This window comes from Paralichthys olivaceus, chromosome 12 (assembly GCF_024713975.1).
Source record: "Paralichthys olivaceus isolate ysfri-2021 chromosome 12, ASM2471397v2, whole genome shotgun sequence".
Lineage (NCBI taxonomy): Eukaryota > Metazoa > Chordata > Actinopteri > Pleuronectiformes > Paralichthyidae > Paralichthys > Paralichthys olivaceus.
Window position 1 is genome coordinate 1268219 of NC_091104.1, and position 15687 is coordinate 1283905.

General features: G+C 43.1%; 1 protein-coding gene and 1 long non-coding RNA gene across 3 annotated transcripts in view; both read left to right on the plus strand.

The window, feature by feature from the left end:
- syne3 (spectrin repeat containing, nuclear envelope family member 3) overlaps positions 1-15687 on the plus strand; it is a 79780-nt gene that overhangs the window by 5741 nt on the left and 58352 nt on the right. For both annotated transcript variants that reach the window (XR_011244815.1, XM_069536284.1), the window contains exons 4-6: positions 656-965; positions 11355-11510; positions 12517-12867. Coding sequence is in view for 1 of the 2 variants with exons in the window: in XM_069536284.1 (XP_069392385.1) it covers positions 656-965; positions 11355-11510; positions 12517-12867 (817 nt within the window). In the remaining variant the exon portion in view is untranslated. The remainder of the gene's footprint in view (positions 1-655; positions 966-11354; positions 11511-12516; positions 12868-15687) is intronic.
- On the plus strand, positions 8247-8734 carry LOC138412437 (uncharacterized). The gene is made up of 2 exons (XR_011244816.1): positions 8247-8379; positions 8487-8734. It is a non-coding gene; the product is annotated as an uncharacterized lncRNA (long non-coding RNA).

Sequence of the window (15687 nt, forward strand, 5' to 3'; positions counted from 1 at the left end):
AAGTCGCTGCGCTAAGTTTTAATGAATTAAATGCATTTCAAACTTTTGAAGAAAAAAATCTGAAAGGGGCAATGTGTAGAATTTAGTGATATATAGAGGTGAATTTGCATCTTGTAGCTGAACACCCCTCACCTCACCCTACCCTTCCAAACATGAAAGAGAACCTGTGGTAGCCTTCAGTTGTCATAAATACTCAAAAGGTATTTAGTTTGTCCAGTCTGGACTATTGAAAAAATAAATGGCGGCCTCCGTAGAGAGGACCCCCTCCCAACACACTGGACCTTTAACTCCGCCGTCTCGCTGTGTCAGATCTCTATATACAAATTCTCTATTTTCTCTCTATTCTCTCCTTTTTCTTTTGTAACAACAATGATTCACTGACGGAAAAACCAGACAATGATCTGAATGTCTTTAATTTATTATCTAAAGCAGAAGTGCTTCATCTGATTATCCAAATATATTTAGATGCAGAGTGTGAATGCATTTATTGCAGTTTTTTGTCATCTTTTGTGATGCATATATTGCGTTGTATATTGTTGTATATGTTTATTGTTCTGCACAATATTTGTGGTGTGACAATTTTTGTTGTATGACAAATAATTCATTTTTTGCTGAGCAAGTAATGAGTCACTAACATATTAAACCTAAAATGCAGTCGAATTGAGTGGGTGTGGCTTCACTGGAGTGAGTACCTGAAGGCTTACGAGGAGTTTGAGCTTTGGCTGACGAGGCAGCAGCGCATCTTGACTGCTGGAGTGGAGCAGCAGCTGGGGTTGAAGGAGAAGCTTTGGCAGGTGGATCAGCAAAGAGTGATAGTAAGCGACATTCATGGACAGGCTGTGCTGTTGGAGAGGCTGTTGAACGAGGCTGCAGCGCTGCACAACAGAACCCAGGACCACAGTGTGGAGCCCCAAACCCAGAAGAGGCTGCAAGAGGCTTACAAAGACGTCCAAGAAAGAGCTGAGGTAAGGTACAGATTAATATGGTCAGACTCACCTGCAATCTTCACAAGTGCCTTTAGTTGAACATATTTACACAATGCGATCCCTGTTCTGTAAACTTCATTGTACATTATCGTGGCCATTTGATTTTTGTGCTTCCTCGGCTAAGGGCAAGCAACAGTCAGCTACAGCACATGCAAAAGGTGAAATAAATGTAAAAATGTTAGGCATATTTCTGGTGCCATGACGTCAAGAGGCTATTTTGTGCGTCTGGGCATGACGAAGGCGTGTACCGAATTTCATCCACATACGCAAAACTAACCCCAATGACAACGGGGTTCTGAAGATTTGTAGGGGGTGCTTCAGAGCCATTTTGCTCCACCCACACACGATAGATTTACATACGTATGAGGTTTGGCGAGCAGTGGACAGTCGTCAAAGTTTGAGGCGTCGCCACGGCCACAGCCTTCAGACCTTGGGAAAGTTAATTCTAACTTTGTATCCCCCATGGCTGAAGAGTAACCTGACCAAGTTTGAAGGCATTATCATTAAATCTCTAGGAGGCTTCACAACGCTCTGGCCCTAATAACTGCTTCAATTACAATAGGGCCTTCGCTGCTTCATAGCGCTTGGGCCCTAATTAAGGACGATATAGGCTAACGAAGTTTGAACGTTGTGTGGGACCTCTGTGACTGGCCATATCTCACTTAATATAAGTTAAAGAGAGTTTTTGATACATTTGATTATGTAATAAATTAAGTTCAAGTTGATTTGCAGAAAACCCTATATATTAAATTTTTTGATTAAGTGAGCTAAAAAGTTAAGTTTGGTCTAAGGAATTGAGTTGTTCATTACTTGTTTAAAGTGGCATCACATTATGAATTCTTTACAATGTTATTGATCTGTTAATGATCAGTCAATGGTCAGGCTCATGCCAAATACCAGTGCACTACTTTGTTCCCACTGGATAGTAGAGTGGTGTATTGGCATGGACCTCACACTACAATGCATATCTCAATACTGGGTCATGTTACGATTTATATTGATATATAGCATTACTCATTACTACATGACAATATACAAACGCTCACAGAGTAACATGAGCAATTGTCACCCCCAAGTCTGAAGATATCTCCCACAGCATCCCCATATATCTTCCTCCGCTTGCATCAACCATTCTAACAGCACATCAATGAATGGCTAGAATTGCTGTCGCTCTCTATGTTACATGTAGGTGTTTTGGTTCTATTGGATAATAAAGTCTAAATCTGCATTCCTAAACCACATTGTGTCCTTACATCTTGCCACTGATGTAATACGCAAAAGAGTTGAAGTTGGTGCCTCTCTGTCTGGGGCATCTCAGTTAGATATGAAAGTCCCTAAGACACTATAATCACTGATGGTTGGTCCTTTATCTATAATCTGACCTTGGGTACTGCTTAGAGAGAGAAGGGTCTGTGGAATTAGCCAGGCACTCTTCTCTTAATGGTGTACAGATATAATGTAATATACACTATACATAATACAGTATATAGTGGCATATACAGTAATGTGTGAGGATATACAAAAATTCCTCAACAACTTCAGTGGACTGCCTTGAAACCAGACTTGAAACCAGAGAAAAGTAAGAAGAGAGACAGGTCTGTAGTTGTTAACTTCAGGTTGAGGGTGGGTTTCTTGACGAGAGGGTTCACTCTTCCCTCCTTAGAGTTAAGGAAACAGCCAATTGACAGAGAAGTGTTAATAATCGGACATCGTATTTCAGTGGATCCACATATTTGTGTATGAAGTTTGGAAACTAATCCCCTTTTTCTTTAGAGCTGTCTTAATCTCACTGCATTCTCTGTGCTTCTTAACTATCTCAGTCACATAATCATGGTCAAAATATATAGATCTGGTGCTGATGTCACAGTCTGGCGTTTCTCTGCTGCTCTTTTCAATCATTTCACATGAGGCAGGTTTGGTGAAACAAGTTAACTTTATTGTCTGTGTCTGCAACACACACATGGAACACAGTCATTCAATGCTGGGGAATCTGCATCTGCCTAACACGTGATCGTATAGTTTTTTACTAATTGAATTTACTTCTATGACAAAACATACCTGCAACACACACATGGAACACAGTCATCTATAAAAGAAAAGTTACAAAAATAGCATATTATTAAACACTAAATCAACCAAAATCAACTAAAACACTGACAGACAGCAAGACACAACTTACTCAATGCTGGGGAATCTGCATCTGAGATAAAAAAGGTGCGCCACACTTTAATCCCCAGCAGTTCCTGTTGTAGAACTTCAAAATAAAATAAACACGTCAAAATAAAAGAAATACATACAAAACTATGACTGAGCTCCACGTTGGACAGGATTTTATCTTTCAACATATTTACACCGTTACATACACCCCCCTAAAATTCTGTCCAACCCCAGACAAATCCTGAGCATTGTCCAAACAACAATAGAAAAGAAAAAAAATTCGGAGCCTCTATAAGTGAAACCAAATCACTGACGTCAGAAACAGTCGATACAAATCCTCCTGAAAGGAGCGTAAAAGGATAGGGAGGTACCAAGCCCAATACCTTTAACAGACCAGTAGAAGATGCCATTTACATCTCCTGAACATCACACTGAAGGCAATACACATTACATACTCCAAAGCTACAAAAAAACAAATACTAGTTGGACATCACCAACACAAAACTGGAATGAAAAAAATCCTAGTTTAAACCTCGTCTAAACCTCAAATAGTCTATGAAAAAATGCAAAAACAGGATTTGAAACAGGGAAGGTATTCTCAACCTTGTGTGACATCCTAGGAGGTCTAATGTGTCTCCCATATCTGCTAGTAACTAAACCCTCAAGACCTGTGTGAACACCATCAGGTTGTGTGCAAATAGCAGGGTTCTCATCAACATCATCTGTTGGAGTTAATTGAGACATGCTAACTGAGTTAGGATCAGGTAAGTGAGCTACAATAACAGGGTCTGGATCTGGTAAGTGAGCTACACTGACAGGGTCTGGATCTGGTAAGTGAGTTACACTGACAGGGTCTGGATCTGGTAAGTGAGCTACACTGACAGGGTCTGGATCTGGTAAGTGAGCTACACTGACAGGGTCTGGGTCTGGTGAGTCCATTAGCCAGTCCATAGTCCGGTTGTAGCCATCCACATTGTCCCTTTCCTCAGAGTGTTGACCACTTCCACATGCCACATCCCCGTTATCTGAATCGATAAGGGAAGCAGGAGTTTCAGGCACATCCAAGGTAAGAAAGTCAACTGGGAGAAGAAGGTTCCGGTGCACAACTCTCTCTTTGGCAGTTAGAGCATCTCTTATCCTGTACACGTTGATTCCTGACCTCACCGAAACAACATCATATGGTGTAGAGTCCCATTTGTCAGCGAGCTTCCTTTTGCCTCTTTCACCACGGTTGGCCAGCAAAACTCGATCACCCACAGCCAGTGGAGAGCCTTTGACTTTGCGGTTATACAGCCTGGCGTGACGTGCTTGCTCATCAAAGCTGTGTTTCCGAGCCATCCGCGAGGCTTCAGACAAGTCCTGCTTCAACCGAGAGACAAACTCATTCTGGCAGATCACTTTGTCATCCTGTAACACATACTGGAACATGATATCAATAGGAAGACGTGGAACCCGTCCGAATGTGAGGTAAAACGGGGCAAAGCCGGTTGTCTCATGTATCGTACAGTTGTAGCAGAAAGTGAGCGTCCGCAACACCTGGGGCCATCTGGCTTTTGCTACTGGGGGAAGGGTTCTTAACATGTTCCCGAGTGTCCTGTTAAAGCGTTCTGTAACACCATTACCCATTGGGTGGTAAGGTGTGGTGTGAGACTTCCGCACCCCTGCCATCTCCAAAAGTTCCTTCAGGAGCTTACTCTCAAAGTTGGCACCTTGATCCGAGTGAATCCTCTTTGGAAAGCCATAGACACAGAAGAAGTCATCCCACAATCGTCGTGCAACGTGTTTCGCAGATTGACTTTGACAGGGGAAGGCATGTGCCATTTTAGAGAAGTGGTCAGTGATGACCAAAACATCAACGGTTTTCTTGTCACTCAGTTCAGCGGTCCAGAAGTCAATGCACACCAGTTCCATTGGTTCAGATGTCTGGATGCTTTCAAGAGGTGCACGGCCTTCAGGTTCAAGGGTCTTGCCGACTACGCATCTCTCACATCGACGTACATGGTTAATTATGTCTCTTTCCATTCCGATCCAGAAAAACCTCTCCCTGGCGAGGGAAAGGGTTCGTGCACGGCCCTGATGACCAGCATTGTCGTGGAGGCCGAGAAGAATCTGAGACTTAAGGCCATCTGGCACAATGAACTGGGACAGCTTCTTGTTCAGCCGGCTATCTTTTTTTAGCCTGTACAGAATCCCATTCTGTATTTTCAGCTTTTTCCAGTGTCTGAGGAGCTTATTGATGCTATCCGGTTCAGATGCGGCCTCACGTCTGGTAGCTCTCCTTTTCCTTCGCACATAGAAGAGGACCCTGCTTATTGTTTGGTCTTGCTCCTGAAGACTCAAAAGCTGGCTCTGGGGAATAGCAGTGGAAGGGTCTTCTTCAGGCAGCTGTGGTAATGGTAAATTAGCTCCGAGCAGACCACAACCAGCATGAGCGCTCAGCGCAGCTGACACCTCATCCGAACTGATGGAACTTCCAACAGGCTGAACATCAGGATCAACACCAGGGCCCTGTGTCTTCGACCTTGTGTTTTGGAAGATGTGACAGTTGTTAGTGAGCCGAAAAGCATCTTGCACCGTACCCATGACAACGCCATTTACTTCATCTAATAGTGTGACATAGGGTTCTTTCAGCAAACGATAACCAACACATGACTGGACAAATGGTTCGCGGCTCAGAGCATCTGCAACAATATTTCTAACTCCTGGAACATACTTAAGATCAAAATCGTACGCTGCCAGCTTGGCCACCCATCTTTGTTCACATGCATCTAAGCGTGGTTTTGTCAGAATGTAGGACAAGGGGTTGTTATCTGTCCAGGCGGTGAAGTGTTTCCACTTCAACCAATGACCAAACTTGTCACAAATGGCCCATTTCAGTGCCAAAAATTCCAGCCTGTGTGCTGGATAGTTCATTTGAGACCGGGTCAGTGTCTTGCTGGCAAAGGCGACCGGACGCGCAACTGTCTCACCAGGTGACACTTGGGACAAGACAGCACCAATGCCATCAAAAGAAGCGTCAACAGCAAGGATGAAAGGCTTGTCAAAGTTCGGGTGAGCCAATGTGACGCCATGAGTTAGTTCATTTTTCAGGGTTTGGAAGGATTCCTGACATGCAGCTGTCCAGTCACTTGGTGTAAGAGCTGGTGGAGCGGAGAATTTCCTCTTCGGCTTCCTGCCTTTCTTGGCCTGTGATTGAACTTGTCGCCCAGACATGAGCCTGAACAGAGGTTTGGCTTTTGCAGAGCAGTCAGCGATGAAATGCTGATAGTAAAAAACCATGCCCAGAAAAGACCTGACTTTTTTCCAAGACGGCGTTACACCATCACTCTCCATCAACTCTATCTCTCCTACATCAGCGATGACTTTCACTTTGTCAGAATCAGTCCTTACTCCATCTGCACAGATGACATGTCCCAGAAACTTAACTGAGCTCTTCAGAAGATGACATTTCTTGGGGGCCAGCTTAAGTTTGTGATTTTCCAGACGTGAGAACACCATCTCCAGACGCTCAAGAGCAAGCTGCTCGCTGGGGGCGAAGACCAACAGGTCGTCCAGGTAACAAAGTAAGCTGCTGAAGTTTTCATCTCCGAAGATTGATAACATCATCCGCATGAAGGTTGCAGGACTGTTACACAGACCTTGGGGCATCCTATTATACTCATGGAGGCCAAAGGGTGAAGAAAACGCTGTGTACTTCTTGTGTGTCTCATGCAGTGGAACATTATAGAATCCAGAAGTCAAGTCCATAGTTGAAAAGAAAACATTCCCTCCAAGCGCAGCAAGGGCATCTGCTTGGTGAGGCAGTGGATGTGCATCTTTCACAGTCTTTGCATTGAGCAATCTGAAGTCAGTACAGATGCGCAGACTGCCATCTTTCTTCCACACCAAGACCAGTGGGGATGCATACTCGCTGTGCGACTTCCGGATTATGCCTCTTTCCTCCATATCATTAAGTGCTGTTTTCAGCTTCTCATATTGGCCTGGTGGTACTCGGCGGTAGGGCAGGCGAAATGGTCTCTCATCCACAAGGTGTATTTTGTGGACGAAGTCCGTAGCCTCCCCGCAGTCCATCTTGTCCCTTGAAAAAACAGACTCATATTTCTCAACAAGCTGCAAAAGTCTATCTTTCCACTGGTCAGAAACCTCACAGCCCTCTAAGTCTAAGTCTTGTAGTCCCAACTTGTTTAAAGAATCCTTTCTCTTCTCAGGGGACTTTGCTATTACAGAGGCCTGTGTAACACCATGATTATTGACCAAAATTTTCTCAGGTGAAGACAGCTCCTCTACTGCGACACACGGGAAGACATCTGCAATCTTGCAGTTTCTCCTTAGAGTCACTATCCTACTGCTAGGGTTGATAAGTTTAAGGGGAACCCACCTATCACCCCACATAGGCGTGACAACACGGCCAACCATCACATTTCTGGGCCTGGATCTCGATTGTGTTGGCTCTACAATCACTGTGCTCCCCACTGATAAAGGTGCAGATGCGGGCAGTTTACCCCAGACAAGGTGCTCACGAAGGGGTTCAAGTGTAACATTCTGCCTCAACTTTACCGTGCCGATCTTTTCAGGCATGGGCCCTCCCCGCCATTTCTCAGTGTTTGAAAGCAGGGACAAGAACTGGCCACATTCATCATCTGCAATGTCAACTGGTGCAGCCAGGAGTCGCCAATAGTCCTCAGATTTTTTCATCAAGTGTATTAACAGCTTGATAGCATTACTACCAACAATCATATCATCCACTTGTCCAGGGATAACCAGTGTTGGGATGAGCAACTTAAAACCATAAATAACCACCTCCAAATCATAGACAGCTGTAGGATAAACATGGTGTCCTCCAGCACCCACAACAACAATATCATCAGCAGGACTACTCTTCAAATCAGGGCTTTGCAGCAGAAGGCGTGAAGCAGCAGCTTCACTTAGAGAACATGACATAGAACCACTATCAATCATTCCTTTCAGTTGAACACCACCTGCGGTACAAACACCTGTGTAGAACAAGCTGTCAGATTTCTGAAGTCTGTGTGTCAATTGAAAAATAACAGTCTTTCCAGACGGTGCAAATGAAGAAAGAGATTCATACAAGGATTCAATGTCATCACAATCACAACTGGGAGGAACACTATCATAATCCACACCATCCTCCCTAAGGTGCGGATCCTCTAGTTTTCCTGCTGCTGATGAGCGGCTGACGACGTCCTGCCAGGACAAGCAAGCCTAGAGTGGTTCGGTGAGTGGCACTGGAAACAGAGTCTATGGTCGCGACAGTGGGTAAAGGTGGAGTGAGCAGCATCATGACAAACAGAACAAGGCATCTCATGTAACCCTTCATCCTAGGCCGCCGTGGGCCAGACTGTCTGGCTGGGCCCGAGTGAACAGGTCTCTGCAGCAGCACCTTCTCCAGCATGCTTATAAGGCGTTCCAGGGTTGCAGAGTCCGTGGCCTGCGGCTGCGGTGAGCCCTGCCCCCCAGTGGTTGTTGGAGTGGCAGTGTGCTGCGTGTTCATCGTCACTCTCTCCTTAGTTGCTTTGCTCACTGTGGAGGTCAAACCTGAATGATACTCATATAAAATGTCCTGAACTTCATTAGCTGTCCACTTTTCCATTATCTTGGAGCGAAAGGTCATAGAAAGGTCAGGAGAAGGACAGTTCCTTATAAACATGCGCGTCACCTCAGTACCAGGACAGTCAAGCGATTTGCCCTGCTCTTTAAGGCGTTCAATGGCAAGGTCAACAGCACGGTGCAGCCTGAGCCAGTAGTCAAATGCACCCTCACCTCTCTCAGGCAAAGTTGTGTAAAAGTCAGCTAATGGGAGCGGTGAGCATGGGGCAGAGTCAAAGTGCCTTCGAAGGAGACCATAGATTGCCTCAGGGTCACGGGTGAGGTCAATATCACTGTTCCTGGTGCCAAACTTGACAACATCTCTAGCTTTGCCTCTAAGATGAATGAGGATTTCCTCTGCTTGTTCCTCAGGTCTCAGATCTCCTCTCTTAATAAAAGCCCTCATGAGGTCCTCCCATTCTCTCACGGAAACAGGGTCAGAGCTGTCCCCTCTGAAGCATGGGGGATCTTTCAGCTTTCTGTGAGACACAAGCTGCACACGAGAGGCATCAAGCATGTTTGAGGTTGACATGTCATCTGTGGTCGGTGGGGTGGGAGCACAGGTTAAAGGTGCACTAACAGATGGGCTAAGTTGAGTTATAATGTTCTGTAACACCTTCTGGCTAACCTGCTGGATCACATCCCCCATCTGACTGACAATCTCAGTAGCAAGGGCATCAGGGCTAGGAATATTAGAACTGGTGTTTTGAGATTCATGTGAAAAGCCTACAGGGCGACTAAGGGGAAACGCTACATCCCTATTGGCGGAAAGGAGCTCTGGTCTGCTCTGACTAACCCCCGCAACATTACCATGTCCCCCAACAGGAGTTTCAAACTGCAAGAATTTAGGAGAACTCAACAATCCTCTTCCCCTACCCCTGCCTAAGCTATGGGGTGTGCTAGTATATTCCCCACCAACACTCATCATCAAATAAAAAAATACACAATATCAGAAATAAAAATGAAACACTGAATGAAAAACAAAGGAAAAAATTGTTAAAAGTTAAGCACAGACGAATAGGGGAAAAAATGCCTAAATATGTGCATTCAGCTCAACACAGTTCAAGTTACACGTCCACCAGGTCACACAGAGAAGATCAGCAGCAGCAGAAAAATCCCCGGATCGGCGCTGAAGAATCCACCATCCAGCAGGAGAATCGACGGGTCACGGCACCAATGTCACAGTCTGGCGTTTCTCTGCTGCTCTTTTCAATCATTTCACATGAGGCAGGTTTGGTGAAACAAGTTAACTTTATTGTCTGTGTCTGCAACACACACATGGAACACAGTCATTCAATGCTGGGGAATCTGCATCTGCCTAACACGTGATCGTATAGTTTTTTACTAATTGAATTTACTTCTATGACAAAACATACCTGCAACACACACATGGAACACAGTCATCTATAAAAGAAAAGTTACAAAAATAGCATATTATTAAACACTAAATCAACCAAAATCAACTAAAACACTGACAGACAGCAAGACACAACTTACTCAATGCTGGGGAATCTGCATCTGAGATAAAAAAGGTGCGCCACACTTTAATCCCCAGCAGTTCCTGTTGTAGAACTTCAAAATAAAATAAACACGTCAAAATAAAAGAAATACATACAAAACTATGACTGAGCTCCACGTTGGACAGGATTTTATCTTTCAACATATTTACACCGTTACACTGAGCTGGATTTTAGCTTTTTCCAAGCTTCTCTCATTACAGTCTCATTGGTTGTGAACTCCTGGAAGTTTATCATAATAAGCCTATTAGGGGCTTTGGGTCTGGGTTGTTTCACCAAGGAGGGATGAGCCTGCTGTACTGTTTTTAATCCAAGTCCTATGGCAGTGCCAATTCGCTTTCTCAAGAAACTGTGCAACTGTGAGTTGCCCTCTGTTCCCCCCGCCTCTCCAAAGATGCAAATATTGTTTCTTCTATATTTAATTGCAATTAATTACATTTTGGGGATTAGTGCTTGTCCTGGGGGTCCTCTGGCTTTCAGCTGGGTCACTGTGTGTGCTAGCTAGATCAGGTTCAGTGTTTCTAGCTTTTGCAACAGACTTTTTTTCTGAGGTCTTGACATTGTTCCTCCTTTTCCCCAGCCTTTAGTATTTCTTCTCCCACTCATGTTCCTCTTTACTGATAGAAGTTGCACTTTTCAAGTTATTTGGTGGGTAAATTGCAATTAATCTGGGAGCACATTTTCATATGCATCTGACTACTCCTTCAGCAAACCCAGAAGTCATGCTATTTATTTTAGGTCATATCGCTCAGCTGTAGTCAAAAATTTGGTAGGCTTGTGTAACAGCCCAAGGCCTACAAAATAAACTGGAGCCATAACCTTACCCAAAAGGTAGTCCACCATTTTGAATTAAATCTGTAATTTTGGCTCATGATTTGCACAAGTGGTACTTTGACAGTCTAAATGCTAATTGTGACTTAAATAATGCTGTCTTTTTGTTTTAAATGTCAAAATGTACTTGAAATAATAAACAGTCTCACAGGGAGTACAAATGTATATTCACACACAAGTCTATTACTCACATACCAAAGTGTTAAGTTTGAGACATGTACTAAAAAATACCATGATGTGTCTCCTGCTATGCTAGGAGCGTCTGTTGCTGCTTCAGAAGATAGCCGAGGATCATCAGATATACCAAGGCTGCGTTCAGGGGTTCCAGTCGTGGCTGCTGTTAAAAACCAAGGAGTTAACTGATCTGATGGACAGCGAGAACACAGCTGAGATTAAGCTCAAAGCCTTAAAAGTAAGAGTTACAGAAATGCAATTAAAAAGCTGCTGTTGATATCACCATATTAACCCTCTCTAAACCTACCTGTTATTTTTTGCAGTGGAAAAGGCAGAATAAGGGAATGATATATTTTGAACAAATAAATTCTAATTTATGTAAAAGATAATATGCAGCAAACCATCATCAAGAGGTTAAATGGATGGAGAAAATAAATGAAGCAAGTATTTACTTCAAAGTAGGAATAGTTAACGTCAAAAGAGGAAACAAATAAAGGACGATATTCAACATAAAACATTGAATCTATTTTATCAGTGTTTACTTACGAGGATTACCCAATTTGCAAAATCTTAATTTTTAAAAGCCTTCTCAATATAGTGCAAATTAATGTTACTACTGCCTCTGAAAATAGTTACATTTACAAAATTCCAGTTTCCAGTGGTCTGATACTTTTAATTTGAAACATTTGCAGGTTGATCTTTATTTTTTTTAAATAATGGTATTATTATTATTATTGTGATTTATGTTTTAAGCATTTGCATATCAATTGTGATATAAATAAATGGCACATAATAGTAAATAATCCAGAAGTTAATGTCCATGAATAAATGATAGAAAGATGGAATCAACATCAACATCTATGTTTATGTCTGGCTGGATACAGGAGGAAGTTTTCTTCTTCTAATGCTAATACTACCGCTTAAAAATATGATGTCAGCTACAGACAATCTGATGTTAAAATGTGTCTGAAGAGAAAACTTGAAAAAAATCTTGGTCCAAAAAAATAAAAGCCACAAATACCACTCTATTGGATACAAATTCTGTTGCTGATGTGAATGCTTCTTTTGATTGAATACAGGTTTGTACTGTAATAATGAAGTATTGGCATGATAATTATGCGTCTATTGTGCAAAGTCCTTTAAAATTACAGAAAAGGTTTGATTTGAAACCAACTATTAATATATTTTAACACTCTTTGTCCATTTCACATTTTGTTATGGTTCTACATCTGCCCCAAAACAAGGCTCTGGATGACAGTGTGGCCAGTGAGGAGAAGACCCTTCAGCATATCGAGGGTGTTGCGGAGGCAGTGAGGAGCAGCACCTCTCCTGCAGGTGTGGAGGTAGTGGTGGAAGAGGCTGAGGAGCTGAGGCTGGGCTGGCAAAGGCTGAGACAGGGCCTCTGGGAGGCTGAGGAGGGCCTGCGCTTGAGCCTGGACTCTTACAGTCACTACATGGCCGGTTGTCAGCAACTTGGAGAGGACATTGGCCTCCTCAGGCAGATGTTGCAGGGGCTGAACCAGGACCTGGATGAGGGATGCAAGATTGAGGACTGTACTGAGGAGCAGATAGTTGGCCAGTGGAGGAAATACACGGTATGTTCCTCTTAACACATCAACAGTATTATAAATGTCATCAGGATGTAAGAAAGTCCTACTTGCATGTCTTGTGGCAGTACTGTTTTTCCATTCTTATTTATTATGCCATTCCATGGTGCGGCTGTGGCTGAGGAAATAATGTGGGTCGTCCTCAATCCAGGTCTGCATTCAATACCCGTGTCCTTGAGTAAGATACTGATCCCCAAATTGCCCCTGACAGTGTGTGGTTAATGTGATGATGAAAGTGCTGCACATAGATGCAAGAGAGTGTGTGAATGGGCAAAAAACTGTACTGCAAAGCGTTTTGAATCGTCATCAAGACTAAAGAAGCGCAATATTGTAACTGACCATTTTTCATTATGACTATTATATTATAGTTATGATTATGGCTTCCTATGATTATGGTGTCCTATGATTATGAAAACAAAGTAATACACATGATTACATGAAACAATAATTATCCCGTGTTTTGTTTTGTAATGAGGCTCTCTGTTGTTCACATAGGCAGCATTTCTGCGTCGATCAGGATCCAAGATCCGACACCTTCTATTAATAATTAAATAAAGGTTATCATCAGTTTGTGTGTCAAATTTGATGGAAATGAGCACATTCAGAATTTTTTCCCCATTTATCCAGGAACATAAATATGAATTAAGCAGGTTTTTATTAAGAACAGTTCTACATGTGAGTGATCAGAAAATAAGCAGTCACATATTGACCTGTGCAGAGTAATGCACATCAGTGCAGTGGCGCTGATTTAATGTATATTGTGACATATATCGATATTGACTGATATAAAAAATTATCATGATAAGATTTTTTTCCATATCATCCAGCCCTATTAATGCCACTTCTTTTTGCATCTTTAAAATAAATTACTGTCCTGAGGTAGAAAGCATTTCTTTATTGTATAAGACTACATCAGTGTTTATTAACTTTGAGGGTGTCCCAGGTTGTTGCTATAGTATTGGGTTTTAGGGTAGTAACGGAATTCAAGGTTATTGAATCATCTGATTTGTGTGGCTGTGTGACCCTTTTATTTATAAACTCAGCAGCCACTTTATTAAGCACACCTGTTCAATTGCTTGTTAACACAAATAGCTAATCAGCCAATCACATGGCAGCAACTCAATGCAATTAGGTATCTAGACGTGTGTGCCAACTTGCTGAAGTTCAAACTGTGTATAAGAATGTGGAAGAAAGGGGATTTAAGTGACTTTGAACGTGGCATGGTTTTTGGTGCCGGGCTGGTCTGAGTATTTCAAAAACTTCTGATCTACTGAGATTTTCACACACAACCATCTCTAGGGTTTACAGAGAATGGTCCAAAAAAAAGAAAATATCCATTAAGCGGCAGTTGTGTGGATAAAAGTGCCTTGTTGAGGTCAGAGGAGAATGGGCAGAGTGGTTCCAGAAAAGGCACTCAAATAACCATTTGTTACAAGCAAGGTATGCAGAGTACCCTCTCTGAACGCACAACACGTCGAACCTTGAAGCAGATGGTCTACAGCAACAGAAGACCACATCGTGTGCCACTCCTGTCAGCTAAGAACAGGAAACTGAGGCTACAATTCACACAGGCTCTCCAAAATTGAACAATAGAAGATTCGAAAAACGTTGCCCGGTCTGATGAGTCTCAATTTCAGCTGCAACATTGGTTGATGGTAGGGTCAGAATTTGGTGTAAACAACATGAAAGCATGGATCCATCCTGCCTTGTATCAACGGTTCAGGCTGGTGGTGGTAGTGTAATGGTGTGGGGGATATTGTCTTGGCACACTTTGGGCCCCTTAGTACAGTGTTTCCCGCAGAAAATTAGTAAGTCAAGGTGGTGAGCAGGGTGGAGGGGGCGTGGCACCTGTGCCTGTTGGAGCATCTCAAACTGGTTTCTTGAACATGACAATGGGTTCACTGTACTCCAATGGCCTCCACAGTCACCAGATCTCAATCCAATAGAGCACTTTTGGGATGGGGTATACCTAATAAAGTGGCCGGTGAGTCAGTGATACAGTACATTCGGCGGCCCCCTTTGGTGTGCCTCCTGTTTATCGTCCCCTCAACAGTGCAAGTGTGGTGACCAATACCCTTGTTTTTTTTTAAACTTTCCTTATCACCTCCCCCCTTGCACAGTATTCAGTAATGCGAGCATCAGACATCAGAATATGTGGAAATGACACAGGTGCAACAAGCCTTCATGTGACCTCCACAATCCTTTCTAATCTACTGTCGCCCCCCTTTGCTGCCAGATGCTGTGTTCCCTTGGGCTTGCATTTTTCTTCATTAAGATTATTTCTTCGGGAGAAGTGTCTGGCTGTAATGACCCTGGCGGATTCAAAGCAGCCGTTTGGCTGTAAGGTTGCTGCCTTGTCTGCTGCATCTTTACCTCATATGATGTCATCATTTGCCTATGTGCCTGGCATTTGATCATGGCTAGTTTTGTATGCCGCATCATTGCTGAAATTCAATTCAATTCAATTTTATTTGTATAGTGCCAAGCTGTGTTTATCGGATGTTTCATCTGCTATAGTTTCATCAACCGATCAATAGATAATAATGTATACCATGATTGAGCCGATATGTATTGTGCATTCGATATCGAGCCGATATACACTGCCTGGCCAAAAAAAAGTCACCACCTGGATTTAGGCAGATGAAGTGATGCACCTATCATGCCTGGTGCCTACTGTACAAGCCTGTGGGGGCAGTGCTATGATTTGGGGTTGCAGCAGTTGGTCAGGTCTAGGTTCAGCAAAGAATGAGGTCAGCTGACTACCTGAATATACTGAATGACCAGGTTATTCCATCAATGGATTTTTTT